The sequence below is a fragment of the Sminthopsis crassicaudata genome, chromosome 1, assembly GCF_048593235.1.
Source record: "Sminthopsis crassicaudata isolate SCR6 chromosome 1, ASM4859323v1, whole genome shotgun sequence".
Taxonomy (NCBI): Eukaryota; Metazoa; Chordata; class Mammalia; order Dasyuromorphia; family Dasyuridae; genus Sminthopsis; species Sminthopsis crassicaudata.
Genome location: NC_133617.1, coordinates 392,870,041 through 392,897,190, shown reverse-complemented (window position 1 = coordinate 392,897,190; position 27,150 = coordinate 392,870,041). Strand labels below are relative to the sequence as shown.

Sequence of the window (27,150 nt, the reverse complement as noted above, 5' to 3'; positions counted from 1 at the left end):
TCTATTTATTTAGTGCTATACCAATCAGACTCCCAAGAAACTATTTTAATGACCTAGAAAAAATAACAACAGAATTCATATGGAACCACAAAAGGTCGAGAATTTCAAGGGAAGTAATGAAAAAAAATTAAATGAAGGTGGTCTAGCTGTACCTGATCTAGAACTGTATTATAAAGCAACAGTCACCAAAACCATTTGGTATTGGCTGAGAAATAGACTAGTTGGTCAGTGGAATAGGTTAGGTTCACAGGGCAAGATAGTGAATAAAAATAGCAATCTAGTGTTTGACAAACCCAAAGATCCCAAATTTTGGAATAAGTATTCATTATTTGACAAAAACTGCTGGGAAAACTGGAAATTAGTATGGCAGAAACTAGGCATGGACCCACATTTAACACCACATACTAAGATAAGATCAAAATGGGTCCAAGATTTAGGCATAAAGAATGAAATAATAAATAAATTGGAGGAACATGGGATGGTTTACCTCTCAGACTTGTGGAGGAGGAAGGAGTTTGTGTCCAAGGGAGAACTAGAGACCATTATTGATCACAAAATAGAAAATTTTGATTACACAAAATTAAAAAGTTTCTGCACAAACAAAACTAATGCAAACAAGATTAGAAGGGAAGTAACAAATTGGGAAAACATTTTTACAGTTAAAGGTTCTGATAAAGGCCTCATCTCCAAAATATACAGAGAATTGACTTTATAAGAAATCAAGCCATTCTCCAATTAATAAATGGTCAAAGGATATGAATAGACAATTTTCAGATGATGAAATTAAAACTATTTCCACTCATATGAAAGTGTTCCAAATCACTATTGATCAGAGAAATGCAAATTAAGACAACTCTGAGATATCATTACACACCTGTCAGAATGGCTAAGATGACAGGAACAAATAACAATGAATGTTGGAGGGGCTGTGGGAAAACTGGGACACTGATGCATTGTTGGTAGAGTTGAAAGAATCCAACCATTCTGGAGAGCAATCTGGAATTTTGCCCAAAAAGTTATCAAAATGTGCATACCCTTTGACCCAGCCATACTACTACTGGGCTTATATCCCAAGGAAATACTAAAGAAGGGAAAGGGACCTGTTTGTGCCAAATGTTTGTGGCAGCCCTTTTCATAGTGGCTAGAAACTGGAAAATGAATGGATGTCCATCAATTGGAGAATGGTTTGGTAAATTATGGTATATGAATGTTATGGAATATTATTGTTCTTTTTTTTCATGATTGAACAGAAATTTATTTCATCATCAATTAATATCCTTCCTTATTCTACCTAGATTCTGCCATACTTCTAGGGAATTCTGATGGAAATTCCAATGAATTCTAATCAGTAAAGCCACAAGAGACAACACTTATATATAGTACGCCAAATTATAGCTTCCAAAATAGTCAGAGCAAGTCATTTGTGATCCCTAGGTAATGTTAATGTCATAAAAATGATATTCCCTAGGTGTTTCTTTTTTTTTTTTTATTCATTTTTCCAAATTATTCACTCCCTCCCCCCGATGGCAGGTAATCCCATACATTTTACATCTGTTACAATATAACCTAGACACAATATATGTGTGTAAATACCTTTTTCTTGTTGCACATTAATTATTAGCTTCCGAAGGTATAAGTAACCTGGGTAGATAGACAGTAGTGCTAACAATTTACATTCGCTTCCCAGTGTTCCTTCTCTGGGTATAGTTATTTCTGTCCATCATTGATCAACTGGAAGTGAGTTAGATCTTCTTTATGTTGAAGATTTCCACTTCCATCAGAATACATCCTCATACAGTATTGTTGTTGAAGTGTACAGTGATCTTCTGGTTCTGCTCATTTCACTCAGCAACAGTTGATGTAAGTCTCTCCAAGCCTCTCTGTGGAATATTATTGTTCTGTAAGAAATGACCAACAGGAGGAATACAGAGAGGCTTGGAGAGACTTACATCAATTGATGCTGAGTGAAACGAGCAGAACTAGGGGATTATTATATACTTTAACAATGATACTGTATGAGGATGTATTCTGATGGAAGTGGATATCTTCAACATAGAGAAGAGCTAATCCAATTCCAATTGATCAATGATGGACAGAATCAGCTACATCCAGAAAAGGAATACTGGGAAATGAGTGTAAATTGTGAGCATTATTTTGTTTTGTTTTGTTTCTCTTCCCAGATTATTTTTACCTTGCGAATACAATCCTTCCTTTACAACAACAACAAAATTCGGTTCTGTACATATATATTGTACCTAGGATATACTATAAGATATTTAATATGTATGAGAATGCCTGACATCTAGGGGAGGGCGTGGAGGGAAGGAGGGGAAAAACTCAGAACAGAAGGGAGTACAAGGGATAATGTTTTAAAAAAAAAATTACCTATGCATCTGTACTGTCAAAGAAAATGCTATAATTATAAAAGTTAATAAAAAACAAAATTAAAAAAAGAAAGAAGCCCCAAGAAAAGAAATTAAATATTATAAAGTAAAATGAGAAATTCCCAAAAGACACCCCACACACACTCACCCTTAGAATATATCTACTATAAGAAATTTCAAAGTGGTTAAAAATTCGATAAGTGCTATGCAGGAAGACATACCATCTAAAAAGATAAATATAAGAGCAATGAAAAAAATACTAAGAAGCAAAAATTAAACTTGATAACTTGGAGCTTTTGGTGAAAAATCTTACTAAAACATTGATTTTCTGAACAACAGAATGGCTCAGATGGGAAAAAACGGTAGAGACAGAAAAATAACAAAATAAAATATAGAAAAATTAGAAAGAAACTTAAGATCTCTACAAATCAAAAAAAAAAAAAGAACTAGAGCACAAACCTTTTGAGAAAACCTAAAAACTTTTAGTTATCCAGAAAAAAACATTAAGGAATAAAATATAAATGATTTATTCAAGGAAATCATACAAGAAAATTGCCTGGAAAAATTGACAGTGTAAAAGTACAGATCAATAGAAAACACAGGATGCCATCAGAAAAGAATCCAAATTTTATTTCATCTAGAAATGTAGCCATCAAAACTTGGCTTTATGGAAGTAAAGGATGACTTTTACAAAGGTCTAGAAATAAACCACTCAATAAAAATCACCATTTCAAAGGATATGAACAGACAATTTTCAGATAAAGAAATTAAAACCATTTCTAGTCACATGAAAAAATGCTCTAAATTACTATTGATTAGAGAAATGCAAATTAAAACAACTCCAAGGTATCACTACACATCTCTCAGACTGGCTAAGATGGCAAGAAAAGATAATGATAAATGTTGAAGGGAATGTGGGAAAAATGGGACACTCATACATTGTTAGTGGAATTGTGAACTGATTCAACCATTCTGAAGAGCAATTTGAAATTATTCCCAATTGGCATACCAAAGGGTATGTGCATACCTTTTGATCCAGCAATGTCTCTACTGAACTTATTTTCCAAAGAGATCATTAAAAAAAGTAAAAGGACCCACATGTGCAAAAATGTTTGTAGTGGTAAGAAATAAAAACTGAGTGGATGCCCATTAATTGGAGAATGGCTGAGTAAGTTATGGTATATGAATGTACTGGAATATTATTGTCATAAAAGAATTCAGCAGAATGATTTCAGAAAGGCCTACTAAGACCTACATGAACTAATGCTAAGGGAATCACAAGAACATTGTACACAGCAACAAGAAGATTAAGCAAATGATTACTTGTGATGGACTTGGCTCTTTTCAACAATGAGAAGATTCAGATCTATTCCGATGGATTTGTAATGGAGAAAGCCATCTGCATCCAGAAAGAAGACTTTGGGAATTGAATATGGATCACAACATAGTATTTTCATCTTTTTTGTTGTTGTTTTCTTTTTTTTTCTTTCTCATTTTTTTTCTTTTTAATTTGATTTTCCATGTGCAACATGATAAATGTGGAAATATGTATAGAAGAATTACACATATTTAACATATATTGGATCGTTTGCTGTCCAGAGGAGAGAGTGGGGAGAAGAGAGAAAATTTGGAACACAGGGTTTTGTGAGGGTGAATGTTGAAAACTATCTTTGTATGTATCTTGAAAACTATTATTAAATTATTTTTAAATTATTATTTTTATTAAGCTATTATTATGAAGTTATGAAGTGGTTTTGACATTCATATAGATTTGAGGTAACCACTTTAAAGTAAGAAATGACTAAATAACAAATCTGATTCTGAACTATAAAGAAAATAGAGGATCATAGCTTTACATCTGAAAGTGCCCTTAGGAACTATCAAATCTATCCTTCTCCTTTGGTAGGTAAAGAAATTGAAGATCAGAGAGATTATGTGGTTTCCTCAAAGTGAGTATCAGAAGTGAAATTTGAACCCAGATCCTCTATCATCAAAACCTGAAGTGTTCTTTCCACTCTACTTTTTCACCTATTGTCTCTTTGAAGCCATAATTTATTAGAGGGTCACTAAGAAAATAAAGGTAGGAGTTAAGGAGAAAATCCCAAAGAAGCATCATAGGATCATACATGGGCAGCTAGGAAGTTCTTATAGTTCATCTGTTCTAAACTTCTCATTCTAAAGATGAGGAAACTGAGATTAAAAAAAAAAAGTTCAGATATTTGCTTAAGTTAATTTATTTGCCAAAGAACATCTAAATAGCAAATAGAATAATTGAAATTTCAACCCAGATCCACTAGCAACAAATCCAACGGTCCTTTCCACTAGAGGAAAATTAAGAGAAGGAAATAATTATATCTTGAATTTGGGTGTTAGTTGAAGAATTAGGGGTTTCAGGGAGGGAGGCTAACACCCATTTTATTATTATTTATTATGATAATTTGACATTTCTTTAGTTCAGTAAAAAACAAAAACAATGAAACAGATCCAAAAACCCTTCTATCAATGTCCACATCTAAATGTGTATATCTCTGTTTATTGGATTTTTAAGACTATCATCTCCCAGACAGGAGGTGGAAAGTGTGATTTCTCTTTGGTCTTCTGAATTCAGGGTTAGTCATTTTATTAATCAGTTTTGAACTTTTACTTCCCCATCTCCCCCTGAGGCTGGGGTTAAGTGACTTGCCCAGGGTCACACAGCTAGGAAGTGTTAAGTGTCTGAGACCACATTTGAACTCAGGTCCTCCTGAATTCTGGGCTGTTGCTCTATCCACTGCGCCTCCTAGCTGCCCCCAAGTTTTGAACTTTTTAAAAGATGTTTTTCTTTATAATGATTTAAAGATAGAAATTGCTCTCTTTTGTTCAATTTATTACGATTTCATAATCAGAGTTCTTCATTTCTTTTGAAAATGTCCACTTCATTATTTCTTCTTCTTATAGCATGATACTCGTTCATTATACTTAGCCATTCCTTAATGAGGGAACACCTCTCTCTTAGTTTCCAATTTGGGGTTAATATAAAAAGAGCAGATACAAATAGTCCATTTCCTCTTTCTGCAGTCTCTTTAGAGTATGGACTTAGTGTGATATAATTGTGTTAAAGGGTATGCACAATTTAATAAGATTTGAAGCTGAATTCCACTTTTCTTTCTAGAATGACTCTACTAATTTAGAGCTCCAACAACAATGCATAAGTATCATTCCTGTTTTTTCCAACATATATTTCTTCTATTGTTACCTTTGCTAATATGAAAGGTATGGGATAGAAAATCTAAATAGTTTTAATTTGTATCTCTCATTATTAGTGATTTTAAGCATTTTTCCATTATTATTGATAGTTTGGATGAGGTCGTTTCTGAACTTCTGCACTAGTTATCTGTCATGTTTAGAATGCTCTCCTTTACTTTCTTCTCTGCCTCTCAGAATCCCTGATTTCCTTATAGAAAGTGTCACTTTCTACATGAAATCTTTCCAGATCCTAAACCGATCTTTTCCTGCTTTTTCCTTCCCTTTGAAAATTTCATAGGATTCATTTAGTATTTATTCCTATATACTCATGAAGCATTTGCCTACCCATTTAAATGTAAAGACAGGGATTGCTTCCCTTTTCTCTTTGTATTATCAGTGCCCGGCACATAGTAGGCCCTAAATAAATGCTCATTTATTTGACTGACTTTTGACTGACTTATTTAGAAAATCCAATAGAATTAACCAAAAATACTTTTAGCTACAAAGTAGCAGAATATAAAGCAAATTCATAAAAATGATCAACTTTTTTCCATCTTCTTACTAAACAAGATTTAGGAAGAATGAGTAGAAAGAGCAATTCCATTAAAATACAAACAAAATGTATTACCAATCAAGATACATTTGAGACTTCAGAATTACAAAAATAATATTTTATAATAATAAAGGAAAATCTTAACAATTGGTAAGTCATTACACATTCATGGGTGAGCCACTTATAATTTTTATCTCACATTTGAAAATAAACATCAAATTAACCTATAGATTTACCATTACATCAATCACAATGTCAAAAAAAAAATGCTTTACACAGCCAAATTGTAATTTTCATACCCATAAATTAATTTGGAAATCTCCAAGTCATAATCCTGCTGTTGATTTTCTGTGACTTTTATCCCTGTTTCTCCAAATTGATACAAGTTTCTTTGTTGATATAACATTGATTCATTTTGGATGTTCATATATCATCATCTCCCTTACCATTTAATTTGTCCATCCTCTCTTCTTGATATAGAATTTTTTGCCAATATCTTTTACTCCCATTCTTTGAAGTTCTTCATTGGTCATATACTATTGCCTGTTCACATCCACCAAGTACCTCCTCCACTGTACTCTTTGTGAGTTATTTTTAAATTTTCAGGCAGTAGTATTCTATGTCTTGTTATCATATGGCAATACTGGGGAAATGTTGGTATAAAAGGATAGATTTTGCTTTCAGATACATACAGTGCTCTCTCAAAGAGCTTCAAATCTTCAAATTATCTATGCATAATTTTGAAAATAAAAAAATATAATAAAAAGAAAACAAAAGAAAAACATTATGAAAAATAAAATATCATTCCTCTATAAAAAAAAGATCATGCCAAGTGTTTATATATAGATATGTGTGTGTGTATGTGTGTGTTATATTTTGGCCAAATATTTACTTTTTGATTATGTCATATAATATGAGGAACAACAGTTAAAAGGGTGAAGTCCAGATTTATGAAATCTTTAACTTTTATTATTTTAATAACACTAATAATAACACCTGCCATTTATATAATCCTTAAAAGTTTACAAAGAACTCTCTATACATTATAAGAATATTGATCTTTTCAATATGTTAATAGAAGAATCTCCATTCCTTATAAAGGAATACAGTCCAAACTGTAAAATCCAATTTAATTAATAGGAAATGAGTCTCTTGGGAGTAAAAGCCACACACCAAAAAAATAATACCACTGAAACTGCCCTGCAGCAGAATACATTTGCCATGTAGGTAGGGTAATGAAATGCATATATGCTATGTTTAACTTACCAGAATAAGGACTTAAATGACAACCCACAGAATGTCATTAGAGATAAACTATCACTAAGTAGGTATAATCCAAAGCCTCTATATGCTATTATCCAGTATAGTTGCCTTACTCAAGTGAAACAATGCAGATTACTGTCCACTCAAAAAAAAAATTCAATTGTGCAAGTTATTACATGCTAAGTAGGGAAAAGAAGAAGACATTTATATTAAGCTCTTACTATATTCCAGGCTCTGTGCTAAGCACTTTAAAATTTTTATTTCAATTGATCTCATTTAAGTGCTTAGATTTCAGTAAATTTTAATTTAGATGAAAAACAAGGATGATTGTTTGAATGAGGAAATCTTTAAATGTTTTAGATATTCTCAAAGACTACAAACCCCATAAAACAATACTGGATTTTGTCGTTCCTTTTCACACTATATACAAATTGTTTACTGCAAAACTAGGAGCTGTTCCAGATCATCCCAGTGATATATTAACAATGACAATGATGTAATTTTTTGAATATTTTAAATAATTATAATTACTACATAACATAGGCTTGAAGCCCCAGATCAATGGATTTTCTCTACAGCATGGGTCAAATTGAATGAATATTCTGTTCAGACATCTTCCATATTCTAGGCTATTTGTTTTCAAATAATATTTCTAGCTCCTAGAAACTTGTGCTAAAATATGGAACAAGATGTTTGCTAGTTCTGATTAAGGATAGATTAAAAAGTCTGCTATGTAAAAAGTAGTAGAAATTTCCTTGCATGAAGAGGATTTTTTTGAACTTACCTTTTATGCAGAACAATCACAGAAAATCTGACTAGCAACTTAAGTTTGTGAACCAGAAATAATGTGAAATGTCTATACCTACCGTTCTCTACTTCACTTGGATTTGTAATCATTCCCCTATTTTATCTAGTCTGTTTAGCTCCCTGACCACAAACATCTGCCGAGCCAATCTCTGTACTATGTTCTATTATTTCAATGCTGATTATATCAACATCCCAGATTATTTTACCTGCTTCATCATTCAGTTCTCATTCTCTTCACTTCTACAATATATACTCTCTGTTCCCAGGTTTCAGAATATTGCCAGGAAAAGTTATGAGGAAATGAATTGCTAATCCACTTAGAGAGGTCAGCTATAATTCCTTTCTTAGTCTTTTGTTGATTCCCTACTATATTACCCACATGGCTATCTCAAGACTTTTCTGTTATGCTCAGACATCATTCTCCTTCTCCAGTAGAATATATATTGTGGTTAATGATAAGCAAGCAATAATATCAGATCCATATGCAAATTTAAGTTCCCCTAAGCCTATATAAGATATCTTTCTTTCCCTTTTTAAGAGCTTATCCATCTTCCAAAGATTTACTCAATTCCCACCTCCTCCATGAAAACCTTTTCTCCTCCTAAAATAATGCCATGTACTAGTTCATTCTCATTCATATTCTCTCTCTCTCTCTCTCTCTCTCTCTCTCTCTCTCTCTCTCTCTCTCTCTCTCTCTCTCTCTCTCTCTCTCTCTCTTCCTCTCCCTCTCCTTCTCCCTCTCCCTCTCCCTCTCCCTCTCCCTCTCTTCTTCTCTCCCCCCTCTCTTCCTTCCTTTCTCCCTCCTCATTATCGTCAATGCAACAAATCAGAGCATACTTAGATCCTGTTTTGTGTTGCAGTCTAATTATGCCTTTTATGTTTTGTCTTCCCAACCAGACTGTAAGCTTATTAAAGACTACAAACATGTCTAATACTTTTCCTAATGCCTATACAGTATTGAGGTCCAAGCATAAGCACATATGTATGAATTTGACTTCTCATATAATATTGGATATTTACTAGTACTGAGGATGTAATGTAATATAGCAGTAGTAATATATGAGGTATCTTTATCTATTTTGATATTTCTGCTCTTAGATTTATAATTGATTTATTTCTATTAGGGCTTTGGTACATAAAAGTAGTCATTTAAAAATATAATAATAATTTATGTTAGAAAACAAAAATAAATAAAAATAAAATAAAAAATAAATAATTAATTTGACACCCTATCAAGCTTAAGAGACTTTCTGCTAGTTAACAATCATAAGGAAAAAAATTAACCCTTCACTTAAGAGCAAAAAGTCAAGCAAGCTACAATCTACCAATGCTATTTTCATCATCGAAAGATTTTTACCCTAAAGCCCATCAACTGGAAACATATGACGATGTGTGTGTGTGTATGTATGTATGTATTTTTGTATGTATGTATAGGGATACACATACTTTTTGTAGGATCAACTTCACTCTCAAACTACTAGTATAAAGGGAAAATTTATTGTTGAGAGGTTACCATAATTATTGACATGTACACTAAAACTAGTAAACTATAAGTATGTAATTTATAAATATATTTTCTTTAAAATTAATTATAACAGAAATGAGGCTGAATCCAAGACAATGAATAATCATGATTATTAGTATTGATATTTATTTCTGTTTTAAAGATTATAAAGCCTTGTTGTATACACTGTACTATTTGATCCTGAAAATAACCTTAGAGACAGATATTAAAGAAATTGTTATCCTTATTTTACAGATGAGGAACTTGAAGCTCAGGGGGGTTAAGTGATTTGTCCATATTTATATGAATGTCACAAGCAAGATCTGAGTCTAGGACTTTCTAACTCCAAATTCAGCATTTTATTTATTAAATCATGCTATCTCCCTTTGTGAGTCTAGAAAGAATCTAATAGGACAAAGACTAATAAGCACTTCTTAAATTTTATTGAATTTTTAATCTGTGGTAAATGTGTCTTTCAAGTTCAGATCAAGCAATTAAGTAATAGGTTTTATTTCAGTCATGCTTCTATACCAAATCCTTAAAGAAAGATAAATTGCCATATGTCACAGTATAAAATACTTACCAGAACTGAACAAAATAGTTGTTTCAGCACAGGTAAACTTATCTAAATATTTCACTTTCAGTTCCTTACATTATTTATCAAATATTCCGAATATTTAAAAAAAAAACCCAACCATAAACATTCTGCAAAGAGAGCAAGAGGGAAAAATGGATTTCAATATCACAACTAACAGGCACATACATATGTATGTTTCCTTAGTTTGTTCTCTGGTTACCCCCACTGTCTCAAACATCTAGGATCTCATTATACAGATGAACGATTCCAAGTTTTCTTCACATCTTTAACTCATTTGAGGGCCACTTGCATGTTCCTAGCAGTCTTGGCCACTGGCGACAGAAAATAACCACTTTGGGCCACATTGGTTTACGAGAAAAAGGAATGTTTTTGAGCCCACATACAGATTTGGGGGAAATTATTTGACAGAACCAATATGCCCGTTGCAAAGAGAAATTGATTTATAAAAGTTCATAGTTCCTTAGACTATAAAATTTAACTACTTCATGATTTGTTTTGTCCTTTTGTACAGCTCAATTTGTCTCAAACAATACTAGTTTTTAAAAATATAGCATATAAATAGCACATGGTTAACTAGAAGTATATCAGATGTCTTTGTATGTTAGAGTCTACAATTAAGAAAGTAAAGAATACAAAAACCAAACCATTTATTATTTAACTCAATTAGAATAAATGTCTATGCCATCTCCCTTTTAAAAATAATCTTCTTCTACATGCTTTCCAGAAATATTATCCAGTATGAAATGGAAGGGATGGCAGATTTTAAAGAAACTAAATATAAACTTGCAATATTTAAAAAAAGAATGATAAACACTTCATTGAAAGTGTAATTGATTTATGGTCTTAAATTTGACAGAATCAATATTTGTCCATAAATGTCACTGAGATTTGATCAGATAGGACAAATGATAAGAATTTGACTCTGGAAGGGTAAACCTTACTCAAAAAACTGACGCTAAACATACAATATATATTAACAAAAGAAACTCAGGTGAAGAAGTCCAGGAACTTCAATAGGTAGGCTTTGTGGAGAATAAATGTATAAAGATCAGGATATGATTCCAAATTAGAAAAATTACACAGAAGCAACCACTCTATTTTGAAATTTATAATGAAGGATAGGAAATGCTGACCACAGTTTTACCATGTACTTATATTCTGGATGACTAGGTTACATATGATCTAGAGAAAGGATAAGTAGAATCCCATGGACTAAAATTCTTTAATTCAACCCAAGAGATATGGACAGCTCTAAGAATTAAAATATGAAGATAAAAATAAAAGATTCTGATAAAGAAAAATGGGAGTTATCTAAAATTATCATACATATAATGTCAAGTTAATTTTTTAAAGACTTGAACTAAAGAAAGAAGCTAAGACAATTCAAATGGCAGGTTAACTCTAGTCATCTTCAAAGAGATCAAATATGAAAAGAAACATCTCATATAGAGGAAAATATTAAATTTAGTACTTTTTGCTAGAGTTTTCTTGTAACTTTGTCATTGGATTTAATATTTTACAAGATATTACTGCTCGTAATCTTCCACCAAGAATATAATTATATATATCCCCTTGCTTCCAAATATGACTGATTTAATTATCAATAGGAACAAAGAGAAAGGGAGCAAAGACTGCTAATGTCAGATGATCTCAATCTCAATGAAGAGAATAGATCATCTACCTCCTATCAGTGTGGGACTGGAAGTGAGAAGAAAAAGCTCTGGAACATATGTACAGAAGAATCAGTCTCAATAAGAACATAGTTTAAAAGATTCTTGAGCAGCAGAGAACTCACCTTTGAGTATTTGTTTTTATTTAATTTAGTTTATTATTATTTTTATTTACTTTATTGATTTCATATTTATTTCATATTTATTTTATTTTATTTTGTGAGAGAGTGCTGAGATTTTATTGGGGAACAACTTACTTTATACGTACACACGCATATGTATATATTTGACTTAGTTTCTTTATGTTTGAGAAATGAGGCTTTAACAGAGAAACTTGCTTCAAAATTTGTTTTACAATTACTATTGTTGTATTTCCTCCATTTATTCTCTTTCTCCTTTCATCCTGCTCCTTCTCAAAAATATTCCAACTCCCTCCCTCAATATATCCTCTCTTTTATCACTCTCCCCCTTTCCCATATCCCAAGATACAGCTTTCAGTGAACACCTTTCTTTCTTTTTTAAAAAAAATTTTCAATAATATTTTCTTTACTAGATATGTATAAAAATGCCTTCATTTCTGTAAGACTTTGTGTTCTGAATGTTTCTCTCTCCCTTATCTTCCCCTTCCCCAAGAGAGGAAATAAACTGATATAAGTTGAATATGTGCAATTTTTGGAAAATATTTCCATATTTGTAATGTGGAAGAAAAATCAGATCAAAAGGGAAAAATCCATGAAAAAGAAAAAGAAAAACATTTCAATTCAGTCTCCGTAGCTCTCTCTCTGGATGCTGATGAAATTTCCTATCCTAAGCCTAGTGGAATTGCCTTGAATCACTTCATTGCAACTTCCTCTTTCAATTCAGAATAGAGTATTCTCTGGAACTTATTAACATAATAGTGGACAAAGTTTCCTATTTTTTTCCCATTAATATGCTACAGGAAGTCAGAAAGTAAGTAGTATAGATTACCCAGGATGATGGTTTGTAGGTAGGATATAAAGAAGATACTAGGGCAAGAGATTCAAGGAGAGCAATTAGTTTGACATTCACATGGAAGGTCATGTTGACCAAATGATAAATGGTCAAAGGATATTAAGAGACAATTTTCAGATGAAGAAATAAAAAACATTTCTAGTCATATAAAAATGCTCTAAATTACTATTGATCAAATAAATTTAAATCAAAACAACTCTGAAGTACCACTACATACCTCTCAGATTAGCTAAGATGACAGGAAAAGATAAGATAAATGTTGGAGGAGATGTGGGAAAATTGGGACACTGATACAATGCTGGTAGAGTTGTGAGCTGATACAACTATTCTGGAGCACAATTTGGAACTTCACCCAAAGGGCTATCAAACTGTGCATACCCTTTGAACCAGCAGTGTCTCCACTGTTTTTACATCCCAAAGAGATCTTAAAGGAGGGAAAGGGACCCACATGTGCAAAAATGTTTGTGGCAGCCCTTTTTGTAGTGGTAAGGAGCTGGGAACTGAGTGGATGCCCATCAACTGGAGAATGGCTGAATAAGTTATGGTATATGAACATTATAAGATATTACTGTGCTATAAGAAATGATCAGCAGGAGGATTTCAGGGAGGCCTGGAGAAACTTACATAAACTGAAGTGAGTAGAACCAGGAGAATATTGTACAGGACATCAACAAGATTATGTAATGATCAATTCTGATGGACATGGCTCTTCACAACAATGAGATGATTCAGACCAATTCCAACAGACTTGTGATGAAGAGAGTCATCTGCACCAGAGAGAGGACTGTGGGGACTGAGTGTGGATCACAACATATATTTTCACCGTTTTATTGTTATTTGTTTGCTTTTTGTTTTTTTCCCTCATTTTTCTTTCCTTTTTGGTCTTATTTTTCTTGTGTATGATAAATGTGGAAATATGTATAGAAGAATTATACACTTTACAGATTTTGGAATACTTGCTGTCTAGAGATAGGTGGTGGGGAAAAGGAGAGAGAAAAATTTGGAACACAGTTTTGCAAGGATGAATGTTGGAAACTATATTTGCATGTATTTTGAAAATAAAAAGCTTTTTTTGTAAAAAAAAAAAAAGAGTTTATCTTTCACAAAGGACTGAATAAAATTTTCATACTAATTTTCATGATTCAGAGGGTTGATGGGTTTTTTATTTTATTTTATTTTTTTGTTTCAAGATAATCCTAAAAGACTATCCAAAATAAAGAATATAAATGTCCTACTTACCGCACCAAGCATAATACGGAAAATAAGCCATCGAAATCCCCATATAACAATGTTGGAAGTTGGGGTATGTTTGGGTAGTGGAGAAAAAGTCCATAGAGGGCACAAGAATATCCCCAAAAATCCTGTTTCCAGTAGCTGAAATTCCCATCCTAAAGAACACAAAAAAAAAATTTTAAAAAGCAAAGTTTTGGTTTTTTAAAGCCAAAGTGCATTTCAAAGAAAATTGGGTACTAATGATATAATCTTAAATTCTAGCAAATCTGGCTAATTATTATGAAGATTCCTGAGAGAAGAATAGAGAACTAGGCTTAGAATTATGAAGAGTTAGGTTTGCATTTACAAGTCTAGTCTCAATAAAACTATAAATTACCAATTAGCTGTTTTATACCTGGACTTCCCATAAGTATGAAAAGAAAGAATGGATGGATGGAGAGGAGGCATTGGTAAGAGAGGGAATTTCTTAAAGCAAGTTAATAAATGTCTCTCTCTCTCTCTCTCACAAAATAAAAGAGGGAAAAAGTTCCTTTCAGCTACTGTGCATGCTATAATAGTTTGGGAGTATGCATGTTGTCATATCCTTAATGTAAATTAAATGACACTGTCTTGCTTTATATTTAGAATGTAGTCATATATTTTTTTTAAAGTTCACTGACCCCAAGGGAAAATACCAACTCCTATTTGGCACTTCAGGTCCTTCACAACTTCCATTCAACCTACATTTCTTGCTTTAATATATTTTTCTCCTTCACATTCTATACAATCTAGTCAAACTGACCTTCTTGATGTTCCTTACACATTATTCTCTCTATCTCTAACAGACATGAAGTCTTTGCACAGGTGGCCCCCAATTCTATGATGCATTATCTCATTTCCATCTCTTAGAATCTCAAGATTACTTGCTTCAACTTAACTCAACTTACAATCCTCCAAATATCTTCATACATGGAATTCCATGTCTCATCTCAAGCCCTTCCACTAGCTGGGCCTGGGCTGAAGTCTCCTCAAATCCATCTCAGAGTTCTCACTTCCTTCATGACTCAACTTAAGCCCAAGAAGCTTTGCTAAATTCCCCCCCAATAACTGCTGCCCTCTGTCTCTTAATCATTTTGTATTTGATCACCTTGCATTTGTTCTGTAGATTCTGGTAGAAGTGTCTTTTAATATAGACACTGAATAAATTCAATTATATAATTGTGCTCATCGTCTCCTTGAAAGTAGTGGCAACATGAAATGAGTGAGTGGAAATATCAAAGATAGTTTTTCAAAGCAAGTAAATAAAAGTGACCATCAGATATTAAAAAAAAAAAAAAGTTACTCCAGGAAGTCTAACACAATGCTTATTTATTGATTGATTGGTCCTTGATGAAGTTCAAACATTTTAAAAGAAAAAAAAAATCCTCTTGTAGTTGTAGTATCACTGCCTAAAGAAAAATCAGGAAGAGGATCTAAAAATGTAAATAATACTAAATCTTAAAGAAGTTAAACAAAATTCTCTTTTCCCCCTACCTTTGGCATCTTTTCCTTGGTACAAAATATACATGAAAGTTGGTGTTTGTGTTATTTCTTTCCTTTTCAATGAATATGGGGGGTAGAAGATAATCTAAAACTGAATTTTTAAAAATTTTATTAAAGATTTGTGTTTGTACGTAAATCCTAGAAGTTTCTTCTTAGAAGCAAAAATTTGTGTTCACTCTTGCCGAATGTGAGTGATAATGGTAAAAGTAATATACCTCCTTTTATATTACGGTATATAAAATATCGAACTACATTATTGATCTATTCACCACTTATAGTCATAATAACTATATCTTCTTCACCTTGATAATGCTTGCCTCATTAGGGCAACACGAGTTTCCTTTAATTTATAAATAAGGATGTATAGCCATTTAAATAATATCTTAGTGTACTGGATTTATTTCTTTTAATGTAGTTTTCATCTGTTTCTATTTAATTTTCACTATAATTTAATTCTGACTTTGGGAAAGACAAATAGAGATTTTAGAAGCTAATGATGAAGTATTTCTCTGTATAATTGTCACATTAAAATGTCTGCATTCATCAAGTATAATTTATTTTTAATTAACTTGTTATTAAATTATATCTACAAATCTGACCTACACTTTACAGATTAAACTCAAGGAAGTTTAAAAGAAAATCTCCATTCTATATGTATGTAGTCTTTGGTTTTCTCAAAGTCCCAGCTTCAAAATTTGTCCTACTTTGGTGAGAAGTGAATTACATTGTTATAAAAGCAGCTGCAACAGAAAAGCACCGCTTAATGCCGAATGTGAAAGGTTAATTGTTACTAAACTGAGCAACAAATAGTAGTCATTGGTCTAACTGGCAGCAAAGTGGTAGTATATCTTGTTAGCCTAAGCCACCACAAGAATCCCACTGTTATGGATGTTTTCATATGGAAATTACTGTCTTCCCTCACAGACACATCCTATACGTGCTTAATCAGTGGTTAAGAGAGCCCAAGACTTTACATTTTCTAATGTGCCCTCCATGGGCAGTAATATCTTGTGTCAAGAGGCAACATAAATAATTAGTGTTTCTTTTATCTGGTCATTAAAACAAAAACTGCCTACGAATGCAGTGACCCAAACAAAAGTATGTTTGTTTTTTCCTTACATATTTCAATCAGCTTTAGGGACCATAATATAAAGAAACCTAATATCTTTGACTCTTATGGGTGCTTAATTTACCTCAGTAGGATCTGCACCTGTGCTACTCATTCTTTAGCTACAAGTTCAAACCCTGGCACTACCACTTGTGTATGATTCTAGAAGTATAATCAAGTCTGAAGGATGCCTGAAAAGGAGATGTCTAGATGATGCAAACGCAAAGGAAGAAGAATGTCTGACTGACAAGCAAAAAGACAGTCAACAATGGTAAAGTGTTGTTGGGAGAAAGCTCTCCTAGCTGTTTTTTAAACAGCTGGCAATCACAGTAAGCTGTAAAAGAAGGGAAAGGAGAAGGAATAATTTAAAATAAAGGTGGCAAGCTATAAGTTTAAAAGAAAAAGCAAGAAGAGGTGGGAGAGAAAATATCTTAGACCTACCTTCTAGTGCAGAAACAAATGGCATTTAGTTAATGAAAGGACTACAATTTTTAGCATATTCATAAGTTAGATACACTATTAAGACCTCGTTTTCCCACAGAATAATTGCTCATGTTTCCATGAAGCTTTTTAAGTTATAAAATGCTTTCCCCACAACAATCTTGTGCATGCAAGTATGATTCCATTTGAAAGAACCTAGTCAATTAATAATATGTTCAGAGATATGTTATCTTACCCATTGATCAAAAAATACCATACTTTAAAAGTTACCTTTTGAAAGAGTCAGATTTTTCCTTCTCCTTCTTAACTCCCAGATGATTTAATACTGTCTTTCCTTTCTTCCAAATTTTCCCCAAACTCCAACAGATCTATAATATCATCAATGAGGACTTTGCCTCCAAAAGTGAATACAACCTGTCCATATATACTTTCCTATCTTCTAGACTTTCAAAAATGCACAGTTCCAAAATTCCCAAAAAGCAACCACTTAGCAAAGTAATATATTTCCTCTAAGTCCTCAGACAACAGTATAGAAAGGAGAAACTTAAATTTTTAGGAAAGCTTTTTCTGATCATTTATTCAACAAAAAAGCTTTTCCTCTTTTTACATAGATTCAAAACCTTTTTTAAAAAAAAGACCAACTTTACTAAAACTTCTGTATTTTTTATTTGAGTTAATATTTACTTTCTTACTCTAATAAATGTAAAAGCATTTTCTCGAACCTACTTTTCATAAACTTTATAATTATTTTCACTGAAAAGAAATTAATTTTATAACCAAAGGTTATCATATAAAATGTTAAATACTTTGCATGACAGTGACTCTCAACTAACTTTAATTGTTGGAGCCATTCATCCATTCAACAACTACTATGTACCTACACGAAGAGCATTGTGTGAAGCACTGAGGAAGGTGCATACAAATTTGATCATGGCACAGTTCCTTCAAACTAAAAGACTAATAACAAAATCTCAGACCCAAAAGGGCCCTTAAAAATTATGTTATTCAACTTCCTCATTTACAAATAAAAAAAACAGTTCAACAACTTGTCATGTTTTAATAAAATATCTAAATACAGATCAAGGTGGAAGTTGGGGGATGGATTGTATTATACTTCAAGCTGACCCTATAATTTAAGAGTAAAAAGCAAGGTTGGAATCTATCAATTGAGTTCTTGCAAATGGCTCCCATTTTCTATAATTGCAAACTGTTAAGAACAGTTGTTCACATTTTCAACCTAATAGCCTTTATCATAGAAACTCTGAATTTAAATGTTTTAGGCTCAAAAAGGATGTAAATGTAAGCCAAAGATGATATAATTATGTGTGTGTGTGTATTTATAGATAGATAGAAAGAATTACTTTTAAAAAAGTAAAGATTAGCAAAATTTCCACCTTGGCTTTAAGGAGGAATAAATTACCCAACAGCTCTTTTCTCTTCCAAGTTGCCACCTAACTTTTCATACATACAAAGAAAGAAATTTTAAAATAAAATTTGAATGACACCAAAAAAAAAAAAAAAAACTTAACTGGTAGAATCGGGAGACTGATCTAAATGACAGAAAAAGGAGGCAGGAAAGAAAGAAAAATATAATTGTTACCAGAGAAATGCAAATGAGCAAGGTAAAGGGATACCTATGCACTTCTGCCTTTTTTATGAATGTAATCTGGACTTCTTTAGTCCTATTCAGGTTTAACAAGTGACAACAAATGCTATTAAGCCTGAAACATTCAGGGTCTCTTACAAATGAAACTCAAATCCTCAACTCTGTGAAGCTGACATAGGCTTGCTGTAGGCTTGTTTTTCAAGTTAGGGCTGAAGCTGCCACATCATCTCAGCATGGCGATCCCTTAGGCCCTCACTGCACACTGATATGTCTGGGAATGAAAGGGTCATGTTATTGACCCACCTGCTTCTGTTTTCTTTGGTTGGATCTAGTCAAATTTCAGCAGCTGCATTGCTCATACAATGAGCACCATTGTTATCTCTCTCAGTGTGGTAGTGGAAGGGTCCAAATTTTATAATAAATAAATAAATAAGCTGCCAATGACACAATTTTCAGTGGTTGTACTTGTCACACACTGAAATGGTAGTTGCATCTTCAAAAATCTCAACAACCCAATAAATCAGTTTAGTACCTTGCAAAATGTCAGACTTAGAATTGAAAGGAAAGGAAAAGAAGTGATTGAGTTTTATTTTGTACTTCTATAAAGAATTTCATTTGTCTAAGTTATTGATTTTCAGAAATTTTAAATAATTGTTTTTATTTTTGGCTTTGCTACTACAAATCACACATTTATTTCTTTCATGAAAGGACACATATATTTTACATTTCTTTTCTGATAAACTAAAGTAAGTATTGTTAGGCTAAAAAGATTTGAGTCAGTTAAGTATTAATGAGCTCTTGAAAGATCTGACTTATTCATATTAATGTTCCCCACAAAGGGCATTATTTCTAATAGGACATATATTATTTTGTGTTATTATATCATTAAGGATTCCAACCCAAGGTTTCACAATCCCTAATCCGTAATGAGAAAACAAGGGGAAGTATCAGTGTCCATTAATGTTTGCCATGCAAAAAAAAAAAGGAGAAAATCCTGAACAGTCCTAAGTTACTGCACCTGCAGCTTTTGCCAATCTCTGGCTCTTCGGTGGTACTAGGACAACACAGCCAGCTGCAAAAGGTAGTCTACAATGGAGAAATAGTACTTATAAAAGTAAAGAAAGAGGTTATCAAGCTTTATAATTTTTAGGGGTATACCCAAACCCCTTTGGATTTTGATCAAGAGAAAAGCAATAAAAGGAACCTAAATTGTTTATTCAAAAATAACCTAATACTATGGAGGAGAAGCTAGCCTAGGAAGTCATAAAGAAGTGTGTGTACCTTTTTAAAGCATATTATAAGGAATTTTAAAAATAAATTGTATTGCTTTCATTCTTATTCACCCTCTCTTTCTGTAAGCTTGCAGGAAAGCTATATCTTTGATATCATAGCCATTGACAGACAACAGAGAAAGTAATATAAAGCAGATTTAGTCATTACATCCTTTAAAATGAACTCCTATCCTTGCCACCTTTCTTCTACTCCAAATTTCCTGAAGAGCTGAGTAAGTAGTATTTTCCAAAACTCAGCATATAACCATGCATATAACAGTGTATAACAGACACATGTGCTGGTAAGGTGAAGAAAGAACTACATTTACTCTAATTAAATTACAAATAAAAATTAAAAGGTGTGAGAAGAGCTTTATAAATGCTATCGTATTTTATCACATCGTAAACAGTCCAAAAAACATTGATGAAGAAACTAAAAAAATAAAAACTACCATCAAATTTTCTGACATGCAGTTCAGGATAGCAATTTTTTATTTTTATCATTAAGTTAGCAGATTAGAAAAAAATAGAATGTCTGAGCTCCTAATTTCCTTTGCATAATTCTAAAACAAGAAATTCTCTTTTAATTTCTAATTTATTACCTCAGTAAAATAAGGCTGACTGGAATGAAAAATGCTTTAGAATCCTGGAATTAAAAGTATAGAAGTATCATTACCAGATTATTTCCAAAACTGAAAATTCTTGCTTAAACTGAATCTCCATCATTACCACTGATGTTTCTATTTCAGCTATATTTAATATCTGTCTAAACCTAATAAATATCCCAGAACCCTGAGCAAAAAGGTTGTTCTATGTTAACAAAGAGCTTTTCCTCACAAGATGTTCCAAAGCTGAATGTGACATCAGGCAGCACATGATCACTTAGCTATTATATAACTAACTTTTTTTTAAAGGACATTTTTAGAATCTTAATGGCACTTACTAAAGGCAGCAACCAGATAAAATCAGCTCTGGAGTTGGCAGCTTTCAAAAAGTTGTTTTGTTGAAAGCTCAACAGAACTTTTGTTACAAAATTTTATGGTGTTTTTTTTTTTTTAATCACAGAAAATAGAGTAGAACTTCCCAAATGATGGCTGCAGCTGCATGTGTACAAATACATATATAGTCTTCATTCTTTTTCCAATGTTCTAACCAAAGATTCCAAATTAATGACATTTTTTCTGCTTCCTCTAAGCACCATCAACAGACCACCAAAAGAGAAATTACCTTTTACACTGAAAAGGACAAAATAAAAATGACAGAGAATTGGTATCTAAGATAAATAAAGATATTAAGAGAGTACCTAGTTTCCCTGATTACTTCAAGTCATCTGGCTCAGATGAAATAGAAAAACTCAGGTGCTTGGAGAGAATGGGAAAGGAGGGAGGGGGAGAGAAAAGGAGAGAGAGACAGGGAGAGAGAAGGAGAGAGAGACAGGGAGATCAATAATAGGATCATATGGATTCAATACTGGTTGGATGGCCAAATTTAAAGAGTAATTTGTCAATGTCCAAGGGGCAATAAATAGGTTTCCAGTGAAGTAGCCCCAGACATTTCTGCTTGGTCCCGTGCTTTTTAACATTTTTATCAATGACTTAGATGAGAGGATAGGTGGCTGATCAAATTTGCAGATGACATAAGAGTTAAGAGGAATATTTACAACATGAGATGACAAGAGTTGAGATACAAAAGGATTGTGACAGACTAGTTTCTAATAAAATTAAATCCAATAACAATAAATGCAAAGCATGAGACAGAGGACTTCCAGCTAAGATGGCAGCATGGAGGCAGAAAGCTGATTGAGGTCCGCATTTTCTCTCAGAACTTACTTCATGAAAAGAATCATGTTTGACTGGAAAAGAAACCCACAAAAAATCACCAACAATAGAAATCCTTGAAATTCGCCAGAGAAAGTCTGTGTTTGCTTGGGGGAGGGGACGAACAGACTGGGCCCAGACTGAGAGCAGGCAGCAAGAGTGAGGCAGGAAGCTCACACTGTGCAGACCAGAGGGGGAAGAGGTGTAATCTCTTCTGTTTCTGCTAAAAGACTTTTACCCCAGTGTGGATGTTCCATCTTGGTAGCAAGACAGGAGCAACAGAGAAGGTGTAAACACCAGAGGTAAAGAATAAAACCCTAGAAAGCTAGTGTCTTTCGGGACCCAGCCACCCCCACCCCCACCCGAAGTGACTCAGCACCTTCTTAGAGCCTTAGAGCTCAGACACAGCACAGCCATTGCTGTCCTGTTAGTGCTTCGCTGCTGTCTCCCACAGTCTGTAGAGGAAGCCTAGTAACACCATCTAGCCCCCTCCTCTCCTCCCCCAAACCAGACCAATTGTTTCTCTTGTCAATTTGGTTTCTTCGATTCCCACTCTGACAAAATGACCAAAAAATTTAAAAGGGCTCTAACCATTGACAGCTTCTGTAAGGAGAGAGAGCAGACTTCAAACATTGAGGAGACTAAAAGCAGATTATCTCCAGAGGAATCCCCTAAGGCGATTATGAACTGCTTCTCAATACATAAGACTCTCATAGAAGAAATCAAAAAGGCTCTCACAAGAGAGCTAGAAGAGAAATGGGAAAAGGAAGGGGAAGCTTGGCAAGAGAGCCTGGAGAAGTCATCCTAGGCATTTAAATACAGAGCGGATAAAAATATCAAATCATTGAAAAACAAAACTAGTCAATTAGAAAAGGTAAACAACTCCAAGGAAAACAGGATTAGTGAGCTGGAAAAAGAAAACAGCTCTCTAAAAAATAAAATGGATGAAATAGAAAAAAATTCCAAAGAAGAAAAAAACTCACTTACAAACTCACTTGGGCAATTACAAAAAGATATTAAAAAAAAGTGTGTGAAGAAAATACATCATTGAAATTGAGACTCAAACAAGTACAAATGAATGACTCAAGGAGAAACCAAGAAGTAGTCAAGCAAAACCAGAAAAATGAAACAAAAGAAAAGAATGTCAAGTACCTTATTGGAAAGACAACAGACCTGGAAAACAGATCCAGGAGAGACAATTTGAGAATAATCGGACTCCCTGAAAAATGTGAGGAAAAAAAGAGCATGGACACTATTTTCCAGGAAATTATCAAAGAGAACTGCCCAGATGTTTTGGAAACAGAGGGTAAAATAGACATTGAAAAAATTCATCGACCACCTACTGAAAGGAACCCTAAAATCAAAACACCAAGAAATATGGTGGCCAAGTCCAAGAACCATCAGACAAAGGAAAAAATATTGGAAGCTGCTAGAAAAAAAATTCAGATATGGAGGAGCCACAATAAGGATAACCCAGGATCTAGCAGAGTCCACATTAAAAGAACGAAGGGCCTGGAATATGATATTCTGAAAGGCTAAGGAACTTAGTATGCAGCCAACTTAGCAAAAATGAACATCATTTTCCAGGGAAGAAGATGGACATTTAACAGAATAAATTAATTCCATTTATTCTTGATGAAAAAAACCAGATCTACACAAAATGTTTGATCTTCAAATACAGAACTCAAGAGATTTCTAAAAAGGTAAAAAGAAATCTTGAGAACTATATTTCTACAATAAAGATACGTAAAGAACACATGGATAATTTGTCCTAGAAATTAGAGGTGGAAAGGAAATTATATCATAAAAAAGGGTAAAGTGGTGGTACAACATCTCTTGAAGAGGCAAAAGTACCTATTATATCTGAGAGAAAGAAAGGAGGGGGGTAAACATAGTATGTATCAATAGACATATTTGATTTATGGTGAAACTTCTACTTCATTGAAAAGTGAGAGGGAAGGAATAAGCTAAGGGGAAGGGAATACAGAAATTGTGAGAAAAAGGGGTAAAATAAGGGGAGGAACTTTAAGGTGAGGGAGGGATACTAAAAAGGGAGAGCTGTGAAAAGCAAGTGGTGTTCACAAGTTTAATACTGGGTAGGGGGATAAGAGAGAAGGAAAAGCATAAGCAGGGGTTAACAGGATGGCAAGAAATATAGAATTAGTAATTGTAACCATAAATGTGAATGGGGTAAACTCCCTCATAAAGAGGAAGCAGTTAGCAGACTGGATTAAAAGTCAGAATCCTACTATATGTTGTTTACAGGAAACACACCTAAAACAGGGTGAGACATTCAAACTAAAAGTAAAAGGGTGGAGCAGAATCTATAATGCTTCAGGCAAAACCAAAAAAGCAGGAGTAGCCATCCTCATCTCAGATCAAGCAAAAACAAAAATTGATCTAATTAACAGAGATAAGGAAGGGCATTATATCCTGCTAAAGGGCAGCATCAATAATGAAGCAATATCAATATTCAACATATATGCACCAAGTGGTGCAGCATCTAAATTCTTAAAAGAGAAATTAAGAGAGCTGCAAGTGGAAATAGATGGCAAAAAAATAGAGATCTCAACCTTGCACTTTCAGAGTTAGATAAATCAAACCACAAAATAAATAAGAAAGAAGTCAAAGAGGTAAATAGAATACTAGAAAAGTTTGATATGATAGATCTTTGGAGAAAACTAAATGGAGACAGAAAGGAGTACACTTTCTTCTCAGCAGTTCATGATACAGGCATGGTACTGATACCTAAACCAGGTAGGCTGAAAACAGAGAAAGAAAAATAGACCAACCTCCCTAATGAATATTGATGATAAAATCTTAAATAAAATATTAGCAAAAAGACTACAGAAAAACATCCCAAGGATAATACACTATGACCAACAGGGATTTGTACCAGGAATGCAGGGATAGTTCAATATTAGGACAACTATTAGCATAATCAATTATATCAATAACCAAATTAACAAAAACCATATGATCATCTCAATACATGGAAAAAAAGCATTTGATAAAATCCAACATCCATTCCTACTAAAAACACTTGAGAGCATAGGAATAAATGGACTATTCCTTAAAATATTCAGGAGCATATATTGAAAACCGTTAGTAAACATCATATGTAATGGCTATAAACTGGAACCTTTCCCAGTAACATCAGGAGTGAAACAAGGTTGCCCACTATCACTATTACTATTCAATATTGTACTAAAAACGCTAGTCTCAGCAGTAAGAGCCGAGAAAGAAATTCAAGAAATTAAGAGTAGGTAATGAGGAAATCAAACTATCACTCTTTGCAGATGACATGGTGGTATACTTAGAGAACCCCAAAAACTCTGCTAAAAAGCTATTAGAAATAATTCATAACTTTAGCAAAGTTGCAGGATACAAAATAAATCCCACATAAATCCTCAGAATTTTTATACATTACCAACACAATCCAACAGCAAGAGATACAAAGAGAAATTCCATTCAAAATAATGGACGATAGTATAAAATATTTGGCAATATATCTACCAAAGGAAAGTCAGGAATTATATGAGCAAAATTACAAAACACTTGCCACAAAAATAAAGTCAGATATAAATAATTGGAAAGACATTAAGTGTTCTTGGATAGGCCGAGCAAATATAATCAAGATGATAATACTCCCTAAACTAATCTATTTATTTAGTGCTATAGCAATCAGACTCCCAAAAACCTATTTTAATGACCTAGGAAAAATAACAACAAAATTCATATGGAAGAACAAAAGGTCAAGAATTTCAAGGGAAGTAATGAAAAAAAAAATCAAATGAAGGTGGCCTAGCTGTAACTGATCTAGAACTATATTATAAAGTAGCAGTCACCAAAACCATTTGGTATTGGCTAAGAAATAGACTAGTTGATCAGTGACATAGGTTAGGTTCACAGGGCAAGATAGTGAATAAAAATAGCAATGTAGTGTTTGACAAACCCAAAGATCCCAACTTTTGGGATAAGAATTCATTATTTGACAAAAACTTCTGGGAAAACTTGAAATCAGTATGGCAGAAACTAGGCATGGACCCACATTTAACACCACATACTAAGATAAGATCAAAATGAGTGCATAATTTAGGCATAAAGAACGAAATCATAAATAAATTAGAGAAACATAGGGTAGTTGACCTCTCAGATTTGTGGAGGAGAAAGGAATTTGTGACCAAAGGAGAACTAGAGATCATTATTGATCACAAAATAGAAAGTTTGATTATATCAAATTAAAAAGCTTTTGTACAAACAAAACTAATGCAAACAAAATTATAAGGGAAGTAATAAATTGGGAAAACATTTTTACACTTAAAGGTTCTGATAAAGGCCTCATCTACAAAATATACAGAGAATTGACTTTAATTTATAAGAAATCAAGCCATTCTCTAATTGATAAATAGTGAAAGTATATGAACAATTTTCAGATTATGAAATTGAAACTATTTCCACTCATATGAAAAAGCGTTCCAAATCACTATTGATCAGAGAAATGCAAATTAAGACAACTCTAAGATACCACTACACATCTGTCAGATTGGCTAAGATGACAGGAACAAATAATGATGAATGTTGGAGGGGATGTGGAAAAACTGGGACACTGATGCATTGTTGGTGGAGTTGTGAAAGAATCCAATCATTCTGGAGAGCAATCTGGAATAATGCCCCAAAAGTTATCAAACTGTGCATACCCTTTGATGCAGCAGTGCTACTACAGGGCTTATATCCCAAGAAAATACTAAAGAAGGGAAAGGGACCTGTATGTGCCAAAATATTTGCCGGCAGCCCTCTTTGTAGTGGCTAAAAACTTGAAAATGAACAGATGTCCATCAATTGGAGAATGGTTGGGTAAATTATGGTATATGAATGTTATGGAATATTATTGTTCTGTAAGAAATGACCAACAGGAAAAAGTACAGAGAAGCTTGAGAGACTTATATCAACTGATACTGAGTGAAATGAGCAGAACTAGGAGATCATTATACACTTCAACAATGATACTGTATGAGGATGTATTCTGAAGGAATTTCGGAATAGAAGGCAGTCCAAGGGATAATGTTGTAAAAATTACCTATGTATATGTACTGTCAAAATGTTATAATTATAAAATTAATTTTTAAAAAAGCATAAGACAAAAGAGTCAAGAT

The 27,150-nt window shown here is 33.1% G+C and overlaps 1 protein-coding gene across 1 annotated transcript in view; it reads right to left on the bottom strand.

Moving 5' to 3' along the window:
- Nucleotides 1–27,150, bottom strand: part of LMF1 (lipase maturation factor 1) — a 745,091-nt gene that overhangs the window by 467,284 nt on the left and 250,657 nt on the right. Inside the window, exon 4 of the mRNA XM_074279711.1 lies at nt 14,237–14,385. Coding sequence (XP_074135812.1) covers nt 14,237–14,248 — 12 coding nt within the window. The 5' untranslated portion in view covers nt 14,249–14,385. The remainder of the gene's footprint in view (nt 1–14,236; nt 14,386–27,150) is intronic.